The 24,432-nt window shown below is 39.4% G+C and overlaps 1 protein-coding gene across 1 annotated transcript; it reads right to left on the reverse strand.

Annotated features, from left to right (window-relative positions):
• Window positions 1–409: 409 nt before the first annotated feature.
• On the reverse strand, window positions 410–24,396 carry LOC107589711 (ARF GTPase-activating protein GIT1-like). The gene is made up of 21 exons (XM_016278211.1): window positions 23,971–24,396; window positions 18,770–18,903; window positions 18,576–18,688; window positions 17,090–17,195; window positions 16,711–16,797; window positions 16,171–16,301; window positions 15,588–15,682; window positions 13,887–13,929; window positions 13,411–13,437; window positions 11,990–12,038; window positions 10,967–11,039; window positions 10,355–10,452; window positions 8,534–8,645; window positions 8,243–8,370; window positions 5,887–6,039; window positions 4,895–5,176; window positions 2,252–2,329; window positions 2,081–2,160; window positions 1,005–1,169; window positions 810–873; window positions 410–724 (listed from the first exon to the last, which is right to left on the reverse strand). Exons 1-21 carry the CDS (start codon window positions 24,020–24,022, stop codon window positions 509–511), a joined length of 2,286 nt encoding a protein of 761 aa, XP_016133697.1. The 5' UTR covers window positions 24,023–24,396; the 3' UTR covers window positions 410–508.
• Between the last annotated feature and the right edge of the window lie 36 nt (window positions 24,397–24,432).

Raw genomic sequence — 24,432 nt, forward strand, 5'->3', positions numbered from 1 at the left:
TAAAATAACTCCAGTGTTGTTGTTTAAATTCAGCACATTTGTCCCAAGAGAAACCGGCCAATGGAGCGGCATTTAAAAACACAAAATCAATTGAAAGACACAGAAAGAGAGGAAAATAAACGATTTAGGAGGAATGTTTCTGGTTCTCTTGACGGTTAGGAGTGCTTGTGTGTTTCACAAAGAAAACCAAAAATAGCCGCCCATGCGCTAACAGACCATCAGCACTGAATTGTGGGTCTGCCTGTGTAGTGTTTAGATGTTTAGATGAAAGAAGATCCTCCTGATATACTGAAATAAGAGAAGAAAAGGAGTGTAAGGAAAAGCAGGCCACTCCATTCGGCTTCTCCCAAACATTCCACATCTCTGGCTGCAGCTGGATTCGACACCCTTTCTTTTCCCATCTTCATTCCCCATCTACCTGACCAACGATTCCCAGCCGTCAGTTTTACTTAGTGTCTTGCTCTTTTCTCCCGTTTCTCAGTCTTGAGGACCCCAGTGTGCTGGAGGGTCACTGTTTTTTCTCGCGGGTGGTGATGGTGACCAGCTGCTTGGCAGCTTTGGCGATGTCGTAGGCGCACTGGATGACCTGCTGGGTGAGGAGCTGGTAGTCCACCGTACTGGCCGACGAGTCGGAGGGCGCCGCTTTACGACACTCCACCTGCAGGCGGGACGCACTGGCGGCCAGGAGCTTCAAGGAAGAACGCACTGCATCTAGCGCTGGTCTCTGAGAGCAGCAGACAGAACAGATAAGATTTAGTGCAGTTTGGATACCTTGAGGCAAAGTATCACAATAAGATGAATTTATTTACCTTGGGAAACAACGAGGCCATTTCGGTCACAGCTAAGTGGATTTTCTCTGAGCATGGCACAAAACTGCAACCAAAGACAGATTTCTTTCAAAATTTTCTCCAGTAGATCTTTGTTAACTTTCCATAATGGTTTGTTTTTATTAACTGTAGCAAAATGACTTTGCATTCAGCTTGAGGGGTAACAGTCCGTCATACCTGTCATGTTTAAACTCCTGTGCAGCTCTCAGGAGCTCCTGGATGTTCTTGGTGACCTGCTCGGTTTTGAGGATGACGTCCTCTGTGCAGGGCAGCGTGGGGTCCGGCTCACCCTCTGTGTCTTCCACATCTCCCCTGCTGTCCTCCTCACTGCTGCGACCCACACTGCCACATAAAACAAACAAACAATCATGAACACACAATAAAAACACTCAAATTTACATGCTAAAGGAAAGAAATTTATTGTCAGTTGGTTTTTAAGGTCTAAGTTGTTATTCCAAATAATTTTTATATATATAATTTTGATATAATTTACAGTAAAATAAAAAATTGATAATATTTATTATAATAACTAACAGTTCATAATTAGTTAATAATAACATTATACTGCATATTATATAGTTGAATGATATTTTTAGAAGACAAATATATTACTATTGTAATATAAATATTGGAATATCCTGAACTGTATGTGGAATATTTTTATTAAAAATACCAAAAGTACTTTTATTAAAAGTACAACAAAAAAACACTTCACAATGAAAGAATTATAAATAATTATAAAAAATAAATAAGTATTTTTTTGTAACTGTGAATTAATAAAGTAATTAATAAAAAAAAAATACTTTCACTTATTCTAATATCCAATTATTTTATAATTAGTTATAACTAATATATATACTGCAATAACATTATATGGCATATTATATAGTATCTTATTTTTCAGAAGACAAATATATTACTCCTGTGCAGTAAAAAAAAAATCTAACATTGAAAAAAAAAATATTATTAATATATAAATTCATATAATATGTAAATTAATGTTTAAATTAATTTTAAAAATAGTAATTAATAAAAATAATGATATAAATATATTCACATATTAAAAATACAACAATAATACAATAGCAATACATTTGTTTTAATTTCTTAAGACAGTGCACAAGCTTATTTTTATTACTCTTCTCATTAAAAATGAAATTCTGTAAACCTCACTCCACAAATTTCACATGAAACAAGGCAAACGTAAAAAGATGCTGAATCTGGTGTGCTTTGTTTTTAACGGTAGCACTCACCCAAGGGAGACGTCATATGTTTGAGAGTTGTCATAGTCACTATCAGTTCCGCTCCCATATTTCTCTCCTGCTTTTGGAGGCTGGACAAGACAAACATGAGCAGAAATCTGATACACATCACAGCCTTTAACTCGCATGTCAGTGTAGATATGAATGGAAAGAGGCTCTCACATTATATCGCCCATCAGTGGAGGCTGACAGGTGTGCTCCTCCGTAGGGGGTGGGACCTGCAGGAGCGCACTTTCGCACCTGAACATGAGCAGAATGAGATTAACAGGAGGAGAAAAGCTGACAGTCAGCAGGCAGAGGATGGAAAGGAAAGAAGCAGCTTTTGATAGTCATTTCTGCACAGGACTGTTAGATGTAAGGCAATCTGCAGCAAAACTGTTATACTAAAGACTGTAATTCTGTTAGACACAAGAACCTTAGTGTAGAGGTTTTCAATATTGCAGAACAGCAAGATTCTACATTAAACTCAAAAGCAAAACTGAATTAACAGTGTAATAACATATCCTCTTCTCTGAACTAATGAAAACACTAAAAATAGACACTCACACATTAAAAAGTGCAGTTAATAAAACAGGCGCAAAGGTGAATCCCAAATACATTAACCACGACTAATAAAACAAAATAAGTCTACACCACACTGCCGGCAATGACCCAAAAATGGGATATTGCATAATCACAACATGGCATATTTGCATAATTGCAAAAGCAATTAAAGCAAATCAAAACAAGGCATTCAAAAGACATTCAAATACATCCTACAGGTCTATGAATATCCACAAACAGAGGATGATTTCTCATTTCAGAGCTGTCAGGAGCAGCACAACAATTCACTGCACACTACAAGAAATCAGTTCATTAAGCATTTGATGTGTGTCATGCAGATCGACTTCTTTGAGGTTCACTAATCAGGTAACCAATCAATCAGTTTTCTACACATTCCAGATATGTCATATTGCACAAGACAAGCATATCTCTCCACGAGAGCCTCTCTTGGCATTTCAACTATTTCAAGAAGAATACAATGCAATTCATGCCACTTCTATCTTCCTATGCTAGATAGACAATATACAAGGCTTGTGTCTCAAAATGTAATGAGCTGCTTAGCCAAGCAACATTTTTGAGCATTATAGGCAAACCTGGTATTAACATGCATTCTGGGTGAGCCAGAGACAGACTGTGATCAGGTTTTGTTAGAGGGTCTATGATTTTGTGATAATATGAACCACATTAAATAAATGAATGTTGATAAAGCTAAAGAATTCGCTTTTTAAAGAATTTTAAAAAGTAACATGAAAACCTACCACAAAATAAAATTTCTGCATGTTAAGGTAATAAAAAGTAAATAAATAATTCTGCATGTCAATAAATGTAATTTAAGAAAAAAGGGAAAATAAAACAAGTGCAAACAATTTTGGGAGTAGTTTATGATAATGTTAAAGAAATAAAAAAGTAAAATAAATAAGATTCCTTTTTTTAAATCTTCCAAAATAACATTTCTGCACGTTTACAAAATTACAGAAAATAAAATGAAAATCAAGCAAAAAAAAATGCTAATAAATTTGGGAGTAGTTTGTGATGAAGCTAAAGCATTTAAAACAAAGTTAATAATAATAAAATTACATTTATGCATGTTGATAGCTAATAAAAATAAAATGAATAAAAACAAAGAAATAAATACATTTCTGCAACAAAAAAAAAAGAAAAGTAAAAAAGAGGCAGAAATAAAAGTACAAATGCAAATACATTTTGGAGCAGTTTGTGATTTATGTAGGTGTACTTAAAATATTTACAATTAGCACAGTCCACTTATGATCAAATCATGTGAAAAAGCTGTTGATACCAAGGGCCGGTTGCACCAGCTGTACGCAAGTTACAACTTAGCCTAGTTTTGAGGTAAATTGGCACTAAGTTACAACTTATGCACTACTAAACAAAATGTAGTTGCACCATTACACTTAGTTAGAGAGAACAATATGTAAATAAACGTACTTGGTTACTTTTTTAAGTGCTTTTTCAACACCTCATCTACAGCGTCCCTCTGTGTGCTTTGGTCTGTATTGCGCATGTCAAATGAAATCAGTAATAATAAATAAATGGCATTTCTCATGTTTTTTAAATTTTCTTTCAGTATTTATTGATCCTTATATTTCAATTATGGTTTCTGAATGTTATTTACAAAGCTAGCTTCCCTATATGCCATAATGTTTTTCATGATTAAGTATAATTTTTAATGGAAACTTATTTTTACCGTTAGTTACATGAGGCAAAATAAGTTAGAATGAACGATAAATTGAAATTCACAGCATTTAAACAAGTTCTGCTTGCGTATTTGAAGTCTTCTATTCTATTACCATTTAGGGTAAACTTCATATTATCCGGTTACACATTACTTTACGGAGAGCTTATGAAGTACTAGCTAGCTGCCTTACGAACAACTGGTGTAACCAAATAATGTATAGATTTAGTTATAAACTAGCTAGTAGTTACAAAGCTTCTAGTGTGGATTTAATGTTCTAATTTACGAATGGCTGGTGCAACCCTACCCAGGTGTATAAGAGACCCATGACGCTAAAAAATGCTGTTGATTTAGGCAGCACACTGAGTTTGGAGAGACAGCCAATATCTAGAAAAAGAAAGGTGTTATCAGGGCAGGAAGTGCTCCTGTTTGGCCATAAGGTGGCGGTAAAGAGCAGTGAGTAAGCAGCAGCACATCAGTGTGGGCTCAGGTAAGCAGAGGGAGAAAGAGAGCCCGACAGGAAAAGGAAGTTTAAAAAGATCAGGCCGGCCACTAATGCTCACACTTACGGGGCTGAGAGGCTGCAGGCGGCCCGTCAGGGGGTCCAGGGCTGGGGTGTGAGCTTTGGGGGTGGTCCCCACGGGCTCATACATAGAGAAAGCTTGTCTATCCCGGCGGTGGGGGGCAGACGAGGGTGCATTTAGGCTGGAGTCTCCACCTACCCCTCCGCCACTGCCCGTACCCCTTACCCTACCAGGCCACAGCCCTGGGCCACCACCCCCAGTCAGAGGACCCCCGGCCCCAGCCTGGGCCCCCCGCAGCGCGCTGTTCTCCATCTGCATCCGCGTGATCTACAGGGATGGAGGGGCATCACCAGGAGTCACACAAACACATACACAAACACAAGTACCAAAGAAAACACAACAGTTGCCGTGTGGACTGTTACGTCATGCTGGGGCTGATAAAAAGGGGTTGTTCTGATGGACAGGAAGTTTAAGGTTGTCTGAACAAGGAGGGGCTTCATTCTCAGTGGGAAGTACATGGTATAAGATATCTACATTTCTATTTAAAAGTTTGGGGTAGGGCTGTCGCGATAACCACAATATCGCAATACTGCACTATTGACGATTTCCACGTTTTCTTTTTTCGTTTTACACTTGCAAGTGTACTGAATTTTAAACAAGTTAGTAATGATAACAATGTGTACCATGCTGATTTGTACAGAGGCTTGGTATATTTGCACTTAACAAGCCTAAACAGACCGTGAATGAGAGCGAGATCGACTGAGCGTGTGCGATCACCTGCATCTGTCCTTCAGGCCGAGTCATATATATTTGTGAATATAGGTTGTCATGTCCAAGGAAAGCGAAACCTCTGTCTTAGCATCGACGCATTGGTGGTCTGCTGAGCCTTCTAAAGTGGCGCCCAAAGCTAAAATGCTTTCAACAGCGTGTTTCATTACATGTCTTTTTTTACTGTCAGATTCGAGGATCAGAACTAACTGTTATACATATGTGACCCTGGACCACAAAACCAGTCATAAGGGTCAATTTTTTGAAACTGAGATCTGAAGCCTCCGCAACTCCTCACTCAGGTTGTTGTTGACCTTCATGAGCTGCTGAACTTTGGCCTCTGAGGAGACCAATGCTTTCTTCACCTCCAGATATTCCTGTAGTGTGATGGGCCCATCTGACAGGTCCGACGAGTCCATGCTCTGTTTGACACAACACATATCACCAATCAAATCACAATATACTCTTAATTAACAATAAACAGCAGTAAAGGGAACAGATTTGAAGAAAGAGATTTCTGTCCCAAAAGATATACACAATTATGTATTTCATTAATTTATTGTAGTTTTTTCAGTACCATTCAAAAGTCTGGAGTCAGCAAGATTTGTTTTTCTTTTTTGAAAGAAATAAATATTTTAATTCAGCAAGTATGAATTAAACAGATCAAAATGAAAGTAGAAACTTTTACATGCAGCAACAACAACAACAAAAATCAGCTTTGCCATTACAATAAATTACATTAAAATAGACAACTTATTTTAAACTGTAATCATATTTAACATTATTACTGTATTTTTAGAGACTTTTTTATATTTTTAAAGTTTTTGAACAGTAGTGTGAAAGTAAGTCAAAAGATCCCACCACAAGTCTATAATATATGCAAAAACAGTATTCAATCAGTTCAATCTCTTAGAAAACTAATAGAACGTTACATGATTTTAGGTATTACTGATGTCCATATGTATATATAAACCTAACATTGATATGAAGATTTTAATGAATATTATTATAAAGCATACTGAATAGGTAATGTAAAATTAAATTTTCATTAGAGATGCACCGATTGCAATTGTTTTGTCAGTGTGACCTGCCGATGCCGATTTTTGCCGATACCAATTTTCTTTTTTAAGAACTCTAATTGACAGCATATACAAACAAAAATCTACTTTTTTTCAATGCAAAAAAATACATATTTACATAATAAAATAAATTATTAAGCCTTACAATTCCCCCAATCTGGACTAAGTTACAGATGTTCTCTCACTTAAACAACTCTCAAAATAAAGTACTCTGTGACTTAGGTAGAAATAACAATTAATTGAAAATGAGCTGCTCTATATGACGAAACAGACATATCATTACCCACTGTTATAAATGTTCATTTTTTCCCTAACCTTATTAAATGTGTCCTCTTTCACATCAAATTCTTACATTGTTTCAACTAATTCAGTTAGAATAACAAGAAATTGTAGAATTGTTACCATTCAAATGAAATCAGTATCAACAAACTTCATCTTTCCACTGCAGGAAACACAGAAGCTGCATCTGAAGTGGCATTAGATGTATTTAAACAGACTGTTTGATGAAACTGAGAGGTGCCATAATTGAATTTACACCACAAAATTGCAAATACATTAATTATTTTATAAGATTCATGTTTTAAATAATTTTTTGCACATACAAATAAATAAATGTTGGGGAAAATGCAATGATACTTTTAAATATGAAACCAAACCACCAGTAGGTGGCGGCAAATGACTGTTTTAATGAGTGAGTCATTTAGCCATTATAATTTAATAATTTAACCGATTCCTTCAATCGGTTGATTCATTTAGAAATGAGGCAAGTGACCGTCTTTATGAATGGGTTACTGAATCATTGACTCACTCGATTCGTTCAAAAACGTGGATTCATTCAGTAAAACACCGCTGTGTGTTGCTCGGAGACTCACAACAGTTCTGCTGTTTGGCTAATTCCGGTCCCTGGCCGGTCGATCAGTGCATCTCTAATTTTCACACAAAAAATTAAGAACTGTACAATATGACAAACAGCAGTGCTACAGGAGAAGGTTTTAAACCCCACATTCCTCAACCAGACAGCGAGGAATACGGGGTTTACTTTGTGCTCTCCTACACTCAGCCATGTCACTTCCTGAATAAGGAGTGAGCATGCTCAGACACAGCATCCTGTCTTCAGCTGCAGAACAATAGTTTCACTGATCACAGCCTTGAAAAGGGGATGATGTCATTCTGCAAATATGAGGGAGGGCTGCTGTTGCTGCTCTTCCAGTGGTGCATGCTGGGACATGACAACACTGGCTTCTGTACTATTGAATATACTAATTTGCTGGTCTGGCAAAACCAATATCAACATCTGCCAAGGCCTAACCTACAATACAAGAAATTAAACATTTCTTAAGATTCAGTGAAATATCTGAACTTGTTTCTCCAAAGGTTTTAAAGATGTTCCTCAACTCAATCAAGTGGTTTCATTATTAAGAATGATGGAAGTCTGGATGGATGAACACAAATCTTCAACCTCAGACAACTCATAATTAGGATTAGGTGGAGTACATTTTCCTCAGGTAAACACCCAGTGAGCGAGTAAGAGTTTAGATGAGCTGACCTTGGCTCGGTTGTTGCGCTGAGTGTTGTTGTTATTCTGTGCGGTTAGCTCGCTGTCTGTGTCTTCATCAGACGCTACACTGTCATAATCGTGTTGGTCATCATCCGCCTGACTCAGATCCAGCGGGTCTGAAAAACAACCTCAAAAATGAAAGATAACATCATTAATATGGGGAGGCAATGAGAGTCTCAAAAACTGCACTGGCTTAGCTATATCTGTCTTTACTGAAGCTGTATTGTTGATATTCCACTAAAACCTGTAAGTTTGACAAATGCAATGTGGCCGTCTCACCTGTGGGGCTTGTAAGGCCTTTTCCATGCTGCCGTCGCTTGGCATCACTGAGAATGTCGATAATGAGGGTGGCGAATTCTCGTGCGTTAAAGCGAGCCAATTTCTGCCGCCCCTATCAATGACAAAAAAATATATACACAAATAAATACACATATATGCATATATTATTTATAGAAAAGGATGCATTAAATTGATCAAAAGTGACAGTAAAATGTTGTTACAGAAAAGCTTTTAGAAAGAAAAAAAAAGTAGCAGTTTCTACAAAAATTGTAAATAATTTTTAAACATTAATAAGTAGTAGTGCTTCTTGAACCCCAAATCAGCATGATAGAATGATTTCTGAAGGATCATGTGACAATAAAGACTGGATATATTAGTGCTGTCAAAATTGGTATGTTAACGCTGGTGATTAATTTTTTCAGTTTAACGTGTTCAAAATATTTAACGCAATCATCACAGGGACCAGCAACTGAAGGTGAGAACTATCCTTTTAATGGTTAATTGTTAATTATTAAAAAAACTATTTCATAGAGACATTAGTATTGGTATCAGTGATACTCGCCTTCAGTCATAAAAAAAGATGCCATTAAACAAATATAAAAAATATACTGTCTTTTTGTTGTTTCTTTATTATTTGAAGCTTGAATGTGAAATTATTGCAATATAAAGGTATATTTAAAAACTTTAATGTTAGGTGGGATTAATCGCGAATCATGATTAACTTCAGAAAAAAATGAGATTTAGTTCATTTTTTTAATCGATTGCCCACTAAATATATATATTCTACAAAATATGAAAATATTAAAAATCTAATTATATAATAAAATAGAAAATAGCTATTTTAAATTGCAATATTCTACAATATTACTTTTTTTTACTGTATTTTAATCAAATAAATTCAGCATTTATGGGCATAAAATAAAAAAAATAAGAGACTTTACATTAAATAACATTACTAATCCCAAATCTTTTGAACAATAGTGTAAATCATTAATGTGTTTTTAGAAATAAATAATGCAATTATAAACAGACCCTAACTAAGATTAACACGCAAAACGTTGTCAAACTAGAACGTGTTCTAGGACTCAAGAGTACTATACACTTTTTAGGAGCAGAACATATTTCAAATTAGCCTAAATATTTAATAAACAAAAATGTGGGGGATGTGTAGAATTTTATGAATGATTCTATACAGGAAATCTTTTTACAGGATAGCTTTTCTGTGGAGCTCTGCAGGATTCTGTGCCTGATTGTTAGTCAAATTTACAAGTTATTCCTAAAGTTTTATTTAATCACTTAGTCACTCTGCAATACATATGCCATTACAGAACTGTCCATTCTGGTAGAGGGCGACTTGGACATGTTAAATACTGAAAAACACTGCCACATCACCAGTTCAGTGTTCCAACTCTTGACCAGTGGATGTAGTCCGCAGGAAACGTACCCTTGAGTAAACGCACTTATTGGTCTCGCTGTATAAAATAACTATTTCAAGCAGTGGTACAGAGAGGGTCATGCAAGGATGCCAGTGGAAACGCTGAGGGGGAGGGAGCCGCTGTGCATCTGCAGCAGTTACGCAGTTGGAAAACATCCATTCGTTGGTCTGCCGCCCAAACCTGAGCCTCAGACGTTTGCACAACCACAAAATGTCTATTTTTAGCCCCATGTCGTCTGTACCCCAGATATCATCTCTCCTTCGTGCCTCCATCAAAAATGGGCCTGCATGGAAGTGACGGGCCTTACACGGGCTCCTTACAGCAGGAACAGAGAACCTCCTCCCAAACATACTTCAAACACATCCTCTAAAATGCTGTGTGTTACCTGGTTGCGTGTCGCTGAGTATTCAGGGTTGACGGGTAAGAAGGGGACGGCGCTCCGTTCCGTCACAAGCGTACTGTGGTTCTGAGTTGTCAGCCACACTAAGAGAAACAGAATGGACATATATAAACAAGACAAATATAAATAAACAGACTCTGATGTCGAAGCCCTGAGGTTTCAGAGAGTTCGCATCTACCCCTCCCATTCAGTTTGTGTGTTTATGTGTGCGTTTGGCCCCCTGCCTCGCTCCCAGCCCTGCTTACCATCAGAATCCTAGTCTGCCACCCCAGCATGCTACCTCTTCTCCTCTACAACCAGGAACGGGAGTAGAGAGAGGAGGAGGAGGAGGAGGAGAGAATTCCTGCAGTGCTCCTTCGCTCTCGCTCCCTTTCACCCTCCTTTCCATTTGGCGTCTCTCTCCCTCCCTTCTCTACAAGCTGACTGCACTGCTCAAGTCCTTCTATAGTCAGTGTTTATACAACACACCGATCACTGTGTCTCCAGGGACACAGATTCAACTGTCCCCTAGCCTCCGGACTGCTCCATAACTACATTACAGAAAGAGTGAGAAGCAGGGAAAGTTGGGACAGGAACAGATGGGGGTTTGTGTCTTACCTGCATCATTCTCTCTACGGTCCACTTCATCGTACACATCCATAGCCAGCTCCTCGAACAAACGGTTATTTAACTGCATCCACACCCACACACACACAACAGTATGTAGCATTAAAATTCAGACAGAGGGGAAAGAACACAAAATCACAACAAAAACTGAGCACACACACACAACAGGAGGACAAAACAAAGCAACATGCTCCAACAAGGCACTAAATAAAGATTAAATGCAAGCTAAGGGAATTTGAAGCATCTGCTAAATTTATCTACTGAATTTCTAAGCATTTGAAGAGTTTATTAAACATACTCGTCTCAAATCTCTCAAGAAAAGAGCCTAACCAGAATTCCTGTGACAAGTAATTCATATGGCCACACTGAAATAAAAAACGTTGTGTGATGCAATACAATCATAGTCAATAAGAACATTTTTAATTTAATATGTGGAACAAAATTTTGGACCAATGAGATTTTAGTGTCGGCATAGCTTCGCAGCGCAGTAATACAAAAACTATAAATAAAATGTCCTGTTTACTTGACAGAGCTGGTTAATGCAAAAACGTGGAATTAAATCGACCCTATTTCTTAGTGCATATTACTAGTCTTGTGGTAAACAATTAATCTGTCATTCATCCAGTATTCCATTTTACTCTGAAATATATCACAATACTGAAGTAAATAAATACAGTCACAACTTCTGTTTGACAGACTTTGGACTTTAAGCCCAAAGTATATTTGTTATGCTAAGGGTATGTGTATAGTTCATGTAATGTAATTTTCATCATCAGCACAGGTGGGCAACACTGACAGGCCAGTAGTTTTACAGTTGTAAAAGAAACAAACCAAAAAACAAGACAGCCGTGTTGTGTCAGGTGGTTAGGAGATACACACCATTAAAATCAAACTGAAGTATACTTTGGGCTTTACATGGAAAAGCTTTTATCGCTTGTTGCTTTGTGTTGTGCCTGTCTAAAAACTCAAATTCCCATAATTCTCTGTAGCAGCTCATTAACCTGCATCACTCACCGCTTGAAGCTTCTTCTTGGCTGCCTTGGCCAGTTCAGAGAGGTCCAGGCTACGTAAAGACAAAGACACAGACACAAGAATAAAAGGATGCTGGCGGCATGCGGACAGAGAAAGATGAGGAGAGAGGAAAAAAGAGAGGTGGATGAATGGATGGATGAAGTGCGGCGTAAGGGACGGGACACGGGCAGCCAGAAAAGATGAGGAGGAACAGGAGTGGTTTTTACTTATTTGAATTCATTAGGAACTGATTGGATTGTGATCCATACTAGAATGTTATGACCTAAATGTGAGCTTACAACTATTTCCATTCTAATGTCCCGCTGTTATGTGGCCTGCGTGGCCTAGAAGACATCAGCAGAAAGGACATTTGTTTCTGAGGTGGAACAATTAAAAATAACATGCACTGAATTGTACACAATATGACAGGGAATATATATTCAAGTAAAAAAGGTAAATCATGATTTTATATTGGACTTGATGGGATGGAAAATGATGGGATATTAAACAAAAATTTTTTCAGACTCCTGTAGATGTGTTTTCTGCCTCATCCCTCTAGTCACCCACGCCCAGATGAAGGCCATGTGAGAAAGAAAGAGAGCAGGGTTTATGGAGAGGGGGATGAGAAGAGAAAGAAAGAGATACCTCTGCGTCGGGCACTTAGGGCGAGCTCTGCCTCCAAAAGCGCAGCAAGATGGAGAGAACAGAGAACGAGTGAGCCAGACCGAAAAGTGAGCAGAAGACAGACAGATAGAGAGAGAACGAAAAGGGATAGACCCCACATCAACACTTCGTCTGGACAGGTCAGTAAAGGTCATTCAGCTGTGGTGCATTTGAAGTAGTCAGCGCTACATAGGCTGAGGACACTCTCAGCCCTAATGCAAACTGATTGACCTTGTGGCACAACCTGCTGGCCAGCACGCACAAATACACCCGCTGCAAACTGATCTTAGTACACTGTATCTACCCTGTATGGGCAGCGATAAGGAAAAGACTTGAGGGAGGATATCATGACAGGAAATAAATAAAACTGCATTGATGAGCTTCAATATTTATACACAATATTTATTCGCTTACAACTATTTCCATTCTAATGTCCCGCTGTTATGGGGCCTGCGTGGCCTAGAAGACATCAGCAGAAAGGACATTTGTTTCTGAGGTGGAACAATTAAAAATAACATGCACTGAATTGTACACAATATGACAGGGAATATATATTCAAGTAAAAAGGGTAAATCATGATTTTATATTGGACTTGATGGGATGGAAAATGATGGGATATTAAACAAAAATTGTTTTCAGACTCCTGTAGATGTGTTTTCTGCCTCATCCCTCTAGTCACCCACGCCCAGATGAAGGCCATGTGAGAAAGAAAGAGAGCAGGGTTTATGGAGAGGGGGATGAGAAGAGAAAGAAAGAGATACCTCTGCGTCGGGCACTTAGGGCGAGCTCTGCCTCCAAAAGCGCAGCAAGATGGAGAGAACAGAGAACGAGTGAGCCAGACCGAAAAGTGAGCAGAAGACAGACAGATAGAGAGAGAACGAAAAGGGATAGACCCCACATCAACACTTCGTCTGGACAGGTCAGTAAAGGTCATTCAGCTGTGGTGCATTTGAAGTAGTCAGCGCTACATAGGCTGAGGACACTCTCAGCCCTAATGCAAACTGATTGACCTTGTGGCACAACCTGCTGGCCAGCACGCACAAATACACCCGCTGCAAACTGATCTTAGTACACTGTATCTACCCTGTATGGGCAGCGATAAGGAAAAGACTTGAGGGAGGATATCATGACAGGAAATAAATAAAACTGCATTGATGAGCTTCAATATTTATACACAATATTTATTCTATTACGAATTGGACACATGCAAAAACACTGTCATACACAAACAATGTACCTGTCTGCCATCTGAGGGATGATATAATGGCCGTTCTTGTGATCTGCAAAAACACAGACACAAGAAAAATAATGTTGAAATGTTCATCCTCATTTGGGAGGACAGATTGGTCCATTTCACACCACACACACACACATCTAGGACATATTTATTTTGACGGCCAAATTATCAGGTTACAGTATTCACACTGCACTTGTAAGCCTCACAGGAGAAGCTTAGATGCAATAAGTGTTTCAGCGCTGAGTCTATTTTTGTGTGGAAAGCGCACTACACTCAGCAGAAAACGTTAGATATGCACTATAAACCTGTTTATCAACACTCTTTGCAATTTGGACATCTAAGAAGCAACACAATTTGAATTATGGCCATTTTTAAAGGGGTCATATGATGTTGCTAAAAAGATCATTATTTTGTGTATTTGGTGTAATGAAATGTGTTTATGCGGTTTAAGGTTCAAAAAACACATTATTTTCCACATGCTGTACATTATTGTTTCTCCTCTATGCCCCGCCTTTCTGAAACGCATCGATTTTTACAAACCTCATCGGTCTGAAAAGCGAGGTGTGCTCTGATTGGCCAGCTATCCAGTGCGTTGTGATTGGCCGAATACCTCAAGCGTGTGACGGAAATGTTATGCCCCTACCATACTGTGATGCCGTGTCCTGGCCGGAGCGACGAGACAAAAACATAAAAACCCATTATAAGCTAGGCATTTGTTGCATCCAGTGGGGACATAATTACGGATTATAATGACTTATACTGTCTTTTTACGCATTGCATTGCGCCGCGTAAACATAAAACCATGTCTGCATTTGTGATCGGAGAAACGACAAACAACAAGCACTACTCTACACTGCTCAAAACTTGCGTTTGAGTTGTCAGTGGCAAATTCTTTATATATAAAAAACTTACTTGCAGTCTGAGAGTCAGAACAGCCGGCATTGTAGTCTACTCTACCAGGATCAGGAAACAGTCCTCCATAAAATGCGCTGCACATATCTGAATATTTGGGTTGAACTGTTCTGGAACAGTGTTGTAAATACAACTTAACCACTGATTTCTAGTCGTGTCTAGTTGTTTCTTTTGGAAGGCCAAACAAAGTAGTTTCGCTTTCACAACGAAACACAGTGTCACACATGGTGGCCTTGAGTGAGCGGTGGCCGGCGGATTCGACGAAGAAGCGGCCGGTGGGCTTGCAGCAACCACATGTGACAACTCCGGGCTGGACTCCGCTTCGTCCACGGTGAAAGCCGATCCGGCGATCCACAGCGCGAAGTTGATGTATTTCCTCAGCGACCAGCACGGATCAGCTCTAGGCATGACGAAGCGGATAGCGTCCTCTTTTGGAAGGCCAAACAAAGTAGTTTCGCTTTCACAACGAAACACACAGCACCTTCACGACATGGCGGCAGCAACAATACTACAGCGAGAATAAAAGTTACGCCTTCTTTCTTTGCGTGAACATTTGGACAGCGTTATGCAAATCTTCCCACATCGTGACATAGACATGTGGGGGCATGTTAGAACGAGCCGTTTTAGGTAGGCGTGGTTGACTCTTAACTTTTATAAAGAATATCTCTTTGGATTTGAGACTTTAGTCTTTGCAACTTTACAGATCTTCTTTATGCACCAAGAGCTTGTAACATCGCATCATATGACCCCTTTAAAGGAAATAGTGTAAAACAAGTACTCTGAACTCACCTGGGCGACGTCCACACAGATAGAAGGCCAGTCTGTCTGTGAGCTCATACTGACACTCTACCAAGCGCTCGGCAAGCTCCACGTGACCTGCTTGCCTGCAAGAACAAAGTCACATTACAAACCAAAGACTCTAGATCCTTTCAAAAACATTAGCTAGACATACAAATAGAGTGATAGAAAGGCAGACAGACAGAGCGGTAGAACGTCAGACTGACAGAACTATAAAACAACAGACAGACAGAGCAATAGGAGGACAGACAGACACAGACAGAGCGGTAGAACATAAGGCCAAAAGACAGAGCTATAACAACAAAACAGAGTGATAAAATGACAGACAGATAAATAGACAGACATAGCGATAGAACGACAAACAGAGAAATAGAATGGCAGAAGGACAGAGCAAGAGAACATCAGACCGACAGACCGACCGACCGACCGACCGACAGACCGACAGACCGACAGACCGACCGACCGACAGACAGATAGATAGATACTGTAGATAGATAGATACTGTAGATAGATAGATAGATAGATTAAATCGATCAGTGCCGAGGATCCAGTGACCTCTGTGTTTTATATTTACCGGGCATAGTCTATGGGTGTGCGGCCATTGATATCTGGAGCTCCTGGATCCGCTCCATACACCACCAGCAGTTCGGCCTGCAGAACCTGCCCCGCTTTGGCGGCCACATGTAGAGGGGTCGTGCCCTTTTCCTGTGGAGGGAACATCAGGCATGTGACAGGCGCGGTTCACTCTGCTGTTTTCAAATACAGTCTTTTGGACTGACTGTCTGCACTGTTGTTTCACAGGTAATGAAACCAGATCTTTTTTTTTTATATCTATATTGTTTGCCACAGTAATATCATTAGAATCAAGAAAAAACAAAACTAGAAATATTTTGGTTTGTAAAGTATTTATGCTTTGGATCAGATTTGTAAAAATCGGATGTCATAAACAGTCAGGACAACAAAGTTCATAGGTATACATAGAAACGTCCTTAGTTCCAACAATAAACAACAAAAAAATTATATCTAACAATATAGAAATCACAGTTTCTATTTTAGTTATGATGCAGAAAAAACTGACAGAACAAAGAGAACTGTGCGAGATGGCAGATCTTACCGGGTGAAAGAAGTTGGCTTGTGCCCCTAGTGACAGCAGCCGTAAACACGTCTCCAGACTTCCTGTCCTCACACTTGAGTGGAGTTGCTGCAAGCAAGAACAAGAGAATAAGCGAGTGCATGAGAGAGAAAAAGAGAGGGACCCAGCATAAAAGACACAGAAAGCGAGCAGACCTCCTGCACATCCTCTCATTAGGGCCATTCAATAGCACTGAGGAAGACACATTTATTCACTAGCGGGGTGTCGTTTTAAGGGCCCTCCTGCAAGGGCACAGACAGTGGGGAGCAGAGAGAGGCCGAGGAGGAAAGATGGAATGAGAGTGAGAGGGAAGAGACTGAGATAAAGAGTCATGAGAGGTGATGCCTTTGGGAGGTCTAACCTTGCTGAGGTCCTTCGTAGTGACCCCATCATCATCACGGCAGGGCAGCTTGTGGACGAAGGCTAACATCTGGTACTTGGCGCGAATGAACTCTGACTTAGTGGGGCTGTGGGGTGAAATATACAAACAGAAACAAATGGAGATCAATTTCAAAATCAAGGAATCAATATAAAATGGAATGCTTGGTAAGTAGTCCTGCCTACATCAATAAAGTCACGACTGTTTATTTAAAACAATGGCTCCTGCTCTGATGTAATGGACAGGCTTGATTTAAATCAAACCAAATCGTAATTTAAAGATCTGGAATAAATTATAAGTTAATCTTAGATGCCTAAAGTTTTAGTCTTTCTTCAAATAAATAGGGTCTGTAATTGTATTCATGTTACATACATAGGAAAATGGAAAAAAATAGTAGTGTTTGTCTGCTGTTTTTTTTTTTTTAAAGAAAATATTTCAAAATACACTTTCAAAGACTTTAAAGGGATAGTTCACCCAAAAATGTTAATTACCCCATGATTTACTCACCCTCAAGCCATCCTAGGTGTATATATGACATTCTTCTTTCAGACGAATACAATCAGAGTTTATAATGGGAGTGGATGGTAGCCCAAAATTTTAAATCCAAAAAATTGGACGCCACTCTCTCGTGAACGTGCATACGACAGTTAGCAGAAGCTAGAGATTAAGGTTTATAAAGTTGTAAAAATTTATATTTTTCTTACACAAACGCATCACGTCACTTCAGAAAGCCTTTATTAACCCCCCAGAGCCATGTAGACTTCTTTTATAATGGATGGGTGCAATTTTTTGGACTTCAAATTTTGTGCTACCATCCACTTCCATTATAAAGCATGGATTAGCCTGGACATTATTTCATATAACTCAGATTGTATTCGTCTGAAAGAAGAATGTCATAGAAACCTAGGATGGCTTGAGGGTGGGTAAATCATGGGGTAATTTTCATTTGTGGATGGCTAGAGAGTGAGTAAATCATAGGGTAATTTTCATTTGTGGCTGAACTACCCCTTTAAGAGAAATTGTGGCAGGTGTGGTGTCTCTTAGGTGTCAGGTAACATTGTACAACTGCTTAGAGGAATATTAATAAGTAATTAGGCATTTGAATACATTTACTCATGGATATTTGCCTTTTTATTACAGGTGCAATGAAGACGGCACAGGAAATTCCTTAAACTTTCGTCACCTGCATGAGCTTATGATTTGTAAATGAGACTGGGCGAACCACTGCGCAACTGCTCTGGCAAATTACTTTTTAATTACTCTGTATTTTACTTTTAAAACCCCCTTTCATTTATTCTGAGTGAGCAGATTTGCTAGTCTCGTCTCAGAGGTCTGCTATTACATGGAGCTCCATGAGAACAATTATATACTGCACAGACCAATAAAACAAGAATTACACCCCCAGTCTTCTGTTTTTATGACATTCTGGTATATGCATGATGCATGAATGGTTTATGAGATGGCTTACTGGACTTTATCTTGTGGGTTCGGTTTCCTGCGCCCACTCTGAACTTGTGCTGGATCCAGCAGAGAGTGTTCCCAGATCGAGTTTGCTCCATTACTGGCCAGGGTCTGCACCATCTGAGATGCATACATGTATTTATAAGGCTATGATCCTGAGGAAAATGACAGAAATACGTGTGTGAGAGGCTCTTTAGTTACCTGCAGTAGGGAAGGAGGCCAGCCACTGTGTCGCAGGTGTTTGACGATGGAAATGTGACGGCCCAGGCTCCTGTGCACAGAACAGCACTCATCGCAGATCAGAACCCCTCGGTTTATACTGCTCCACCCCGGGTCTGAAAATACATGATAATGTACAATTCTTTTTTTTTTTTATCTTGTGGTGAAAACAAGTTTTTTGTTCCAACATCAATTGAGGGTTGATTTTTCTAACAAGCAAAAAAGACACATAAGGACAGGAAGTGGAAAGACTTTATGTGTTTATAGTCCTGGACCTACTCCTACATCTTATATAAACTGAATTCGGTTTTCGGTACTATATTGAACGACGAGACGAGGTTGTGGAAATTGTGAGAATGATTTGTCTTAGTGTTGGAAGCATCAGTAAGAATGGTTAAAAATTATAAGCAAACAACATTATTTGGCCAGCAAAAGTGCATTTATGAATTTATTGCAGTCATTTTTTTAAACAATAGCTGTATAATTTCCAGCTATTATTGCAAATTAAAAACTTAAAAGTTGTGAAAACAATGTTTAATGGATTTACATAAATATTTCCTTCTGACATACATACGAACATGCTGCAAAAAAATGAAATGTCAACATCTTTGCCCTGCACTGAATGAGCTCATCGGAGGAAAAGAGCTCTCCTCATATCAAGCAGGGTACAAGTGCATTCAGGAAGAAGGTGACATTCAAGTAAACAGAAAACTGACTAAGTCACAATGTGACAGAAGTGTGCCTCTGGCTGCCACAGGCCCTCAGGATCTGGCTAAAATTAAACCAGCACCCACAATACTTCAAGCACATAATTTCATCCACAGAATCTCACTAAGCGGGGTTTTGATGCAATTACACTGATGTAAACAGTGTCATAACATGATTATTGATTTCCCGTATGAATGCAAACACAATATGACACCTAAAATGGTTGATGCTTTGTTTTTTTGTAATACTGATTATGTTTTATAACTAAAAACAGCAATACTGTGAAACGATATTACAATTTAAAACATATGTTTTCTATTTTAATATATTTTAAAGAGTAATTTATTCCTGTGATGGCAAAGCTGAATTTTCATCAGCCATTACTCCAGTCCAGTATTTTCTTTTTATTAAAATAATAGAACAAGGAGGCATCCAAGGTAAAGAAAAAGCCAGAATTAATGTTAAGTAAAAGGCCTGCTTGTTTCCTTATTTTAGGCTTATTTTAATCCACCAAATGTTCAGATTCTAACCAACAGTTTGAATCTTGCATGTGATGAAGAACTTCAGAATTACTGGCTTAATTGTAAAAAAAAATACCGCATTATATCTGTTTAAAGATGGCCAGACGTTCACAGAGATGGAGCTGAGCACCTGTGTGGGAAAATCAAAGATGATGCCATACTTCTTAACTAACATGCTCATCCTTCTTATAAGTGCTTGAAACCATTAACATCTCAAATGAGTTTCTCTCTGCTCGTAATGAAATTTCACGTGTACACTCTCTAATGCTCACACACGGCGCCATTCAGCCCTCAGTGGCCATGCAATTGACGATCTTCCACACGTTCATTCATACCCATAATACATTTACTAGAATGCATCCGTCTGTCTGTTTCCCCGGCACCCATCCTCCTCCTCCTCCTCCTCCTCCTCTCTCTGTCATCAGTTCCTCACCTTCCGACGCACTCACCATTACCTACATTCCTACAACATGTCAAACACGAAAATGACAAGCTCTATTAGCACCGCAGGACAGGCCAACACAAAGACACAGAGCGTGTGAGGATGCAAAAAAGTCACACAAGCCCTCAGATGTGAAGTCGTCGGCCAGGGGCATGGTGACAGCACTTGTGGCCGATCTTCGAGCATGGTAGCTGAGGAGGTGAAACAGAACTAAACTGTCAAAAACAAGACGCACTCCCACATACACGTTCATTCCTGTGGATGAGGAAGCAGCTGTCATGCCCCCCATACCACCCCCTTGGTCTCCCCCATGGGGGACGGTGAGGCAAAATGAGCAAGGCCAAGGATGGGCTTGAAGTGACGGCACAGCTGAGCGGCATCAGAAATATGTTTTGTAAACAACTGAAGGCTTTATTATGTCCTAACTTGCTGGTAAACGTATTGAACAATGCTTTTGGGACAAATGGCTAAGAAAAGCCAGACAAACATATGAAGTTCTACTTTATTTAAAATATAAAGGCAACACCAACTTCCATCTTTTTTCTCTGTAGAATTTAGGCAATTGTGCCCTGCCCAAGGGCATGTATGATGGGACTAGAAATAGATAAGAACAACTCAAACCTATAATAAACTATGTAGAAATCTAGATCAATGGAAACCTGTACATACATCAGAAATAAATCAATATATCTTTTCCGCCAGCTATGATTTTGGCATGTTGCTCATAATCATAGCAGAAATACTGTACTGATCATTTTATGAAGGCCATCTGTGATAAAAAAAAACAAAAAAACAGCTCAAACCAGCATAAAGCTGTTTTTTGTCTGTGTCCCAGCCTGGTCATACTGATCTGTTGGCTGGTTTTAGAGGGGTTTGGGAACTTTTCAGCTGGTCATGCTGAGAGACCAGGTTGAAGATCAACTACACAACAGCTTGGCCAAACAGGGAGACCATCTTAAAACAGCTAAGACCAGTAAACCAGTTTAGGCTGGTTTAAGCATTTTTTTCCAGCAAGGAAATGTAATGCTTAATTTATGTAAGCACACTATGAGAATAATAAAGAATAATAACAAATGAATTCCCTTGTAGCATTATGCAACAGCATACAGAAATATTCCTGTTGAAAAATATACATTATGTAAATATCTATTATACTTTGGAACAACATGCGGTACAAGAAATAAACAAAACACATTAATAAACAAATAAACATTCAGGAAATGTGTCACTAAACAATATCTACCAACAAAAAGGATATGAATAAGCAAAGCGGTGCACAAACACAAGTAAAGACTGAACGATCTTCCACACGTTCATTCATACCCATAATACATTTACTAGAATGCATCCGTCTGTCTGTTTCCCCGGCACCCATCCTCCTCCTCCTCCTCCTCTCTCTGTCATCAGTTCCTCACCTTCCGACGCACTCACCATTACCTACATTCCTACAACATGTCAAACACGAAAATGACAAGCTCTATTAGCACCGCAGGACAGGCCAACACAAAGACACAGAGCGTGTGAGGATGCAAAAAAGTCACACAAGCCCTCAGATGTGAAGTCGTCGGCCAGGGGCATGGTGACAGCACTTGTGGCCGATCTTCGAGCATGGTAGCTGAGGAGGTGAAACAGAACTAAACTGTCAAAAACAAGACGCACTCCCACATACACGTTCATTCCTGTGGATGAGGAAGCAGCTGTCATGCCCCCCATACCACCCCCTTGGTCTCCCCCATGGGGGACGGTGAGGCAAAATGAGCAAGGCCAAGGATGGGCTTGAAGTGACGGCACAGCTGAGCGGCATCAGAAATATGTTTTGTAAACAACTGAAGGCTTTATTATGTCCTAACTTGCTGGTAAACGTATTGAACAATGCTTTTGGGACAAATGGCTAAGAAAAGCCAGACAAACATATGAAGTTCTACTTTATTTAAAATATAAAGGCAACACCAACTTCCATCTTTTTTCTCTGTAGAATTTAGGCAATTGTGCCCTGCCCAAGGGCATGTATGATGGGACTAGAAATAGATAAGAACAACTCAAACCTATAATAAACTATGTAGAAATCTAGATCAATGGAAACCTGTACATACATCAGAAATAAATCAATATATCTTTTCCGCCAGCTATGATTTTGGCATGTTGCTCATAATCATAGCAGAAATACTGTACTGATCATTTTATGAAGGCCATCTGTGATAAAAAAAAACAAAAAAACAGCTCAAACCAGCATAAAGCTGGTTTTTGTCTGTGTCCCAGCCTGGTCATACTGATCTGTTGGCTGGTTTTAGAGGGGTTTGGGAACTTTTCAGCTGGTCATGCTGAGAGACCAGGTTGAAGATCAACTACACAACAGCTTGGCCAAACAGGGAGACCATCTTAAAACAGCTAAGACCAGTAAACCAGTTTAGGCTGGTTTAAGCATTTTTTTCCAGCAAGGAAATGTAATGCTTAATTTATGTAAGCACACTATGAGAATAATAAAGAATAATAACAAATGAATTCCCTTGTAGCATTATGCAACAGCATACAGAAATATTCCTGTTGAAAAATATACATTATGTAAATATCTATTATACTTTGGAACAACATGCGGTACAAGAAATAAACAAAACACATTAATAAACAAATAAACATTCAGGAAATGTGTCACTAAACAATATCTACCAACAAAAAGGATATGAATAAGCAAAGCGGTGCACAAACACAAGTAAAGACTGACCCACGGCAGAATTTGATGCGTCCTGTCAACCTGCTAACGTTAATGCTAGTTAGCTAACTCGTCTCAGCCCAAGTTTAGATTTACTACATTTGGAGAACTGTACTGGACAAACTCAACTAGCACTCTTAGTAGCCATAAAGCATTTACAGACTGTAAACACAAAAAAAGTGTTTTACTCGAATAACAGTTACTGGTGTGGTAAGGGAGTCAGACGAGAGTCCGCAGGCTACTTTTAGCAAACGAGTCTGTCTAGCTACTGTGAGTTAACATTGTTCTTTACAGAGCCCGTGTTGTGCTTAATATGCACTAAAAACTTACTTTTAATCAACATAATTTGCTGTCACTACAAAATGCTTATATAAAAGAGTCTGCGTATAGTATAAATGTGTTGCTTTTAATTGACAGCACCTCGCAGGCTCGTCAAACTGGCTTAGGATGGGTGCTAACAAGAAGCATCGGATAAAACTTTAGCCACGGTTGCAAAGCTGCAATAAGCAGCTCAAATTCATAGTCACAGAAGTTTGGTAAAGGATTTATTTTATGGACAACCATTGTTCTGTTGTATTATAAACCGCAGATAGGTTCAGTGTTAAATTTAGAGACGGTTTGAATTAGCTGGTTTGTTGGGCCGCGATATCGGCCTTAATTTGCGGCCATTTTCCTGATGGTCTTAACCGAGTATCCCTGCGCATACGCGGGCTTGGTGTTCACTCGCTAGCGGCCGCGCTCGACCGAGTCCCGGACAACGATAGCTCGCAACAACGCCTCAATCCATAAATCTCAGCCTTACCTGGTGCACTGCAGTCGGCGCACACCTCGCTTCTTTGGACTTTCCTGGACATCGCTGAAACAAAATCTATCACTTCCAGAGATTTTACTCCAATGCTGAAGATTATTTAGCTTGCTTTCTCCCCAGGAGCGACGTCTGCGGTTTCAATGCCGCCCCAAAATGTCCGGAAGCCGGCGACGAGCTCCCCAGCACTCCCGGTCCTCACCCTTAAAATTAATCCGATTTTTTGCGGAAGGCCCTTACGTTATCAGATTATTTAATTTTGGGTGTCCCCAATGATATTTTCATCACGAATCGTTATCCAAGTCCCGTCTCTGGCTCGGGTAAAAGGGGGTGGGAATAAGAAAAGTATGGATACACGGTTTATTTACATCCACTGCCCTATACACTTCTGTATGGCAGGCTGCATAGTCTCCCTCTCTCTGACGTCTGTCTCTCGCTCTCTCGTTTTTCTCTCTCTTG

This window comes from Sinocyclocheilus grahami, unplaced genomic scaffold, assembly GCF_001515645.1.
Source record: "Sinocyclocheilus grahami isolate Dianchi unplaced genomic scaffold, SAMN03320097.WGS_v1.1 scaffold119.1, whole genome shotgun sequence".
In the NCBI taxonomy this organism is placed as follows: Eukaryota; Metazoa; Chordata; class Actinopteri; order Cypriniformes; family Cyprinidae; genus Sinocyclocheilus; species Sinocyclocheilus grahami.

Bases quoted from the DNA above. Each gene is read 5' to 3' on its own strand.
- LOC107589711 (XM_016278211.1), bottom strand. From the start codon at position 24,022: ATGTCCAGGAAAGTCCAAAGAAGCGAGGTGTGCGCCGACTGCAGTGCA. The intron at 16,302-16,710 runs GTAAGATCTGCC...TTCCCTCCACAG, and splicing joins AAGCCAACTTCTTTCACCCG to GAAAAGGGCACGACCCCTCT. The intron at 6,040-8,242 runs GTCAGCTCATCT...TGTGTCAAACAG, and splicing joins AGCGCAACAACCGAGCCAAG to AGCATGGACTCGTCGGACCT.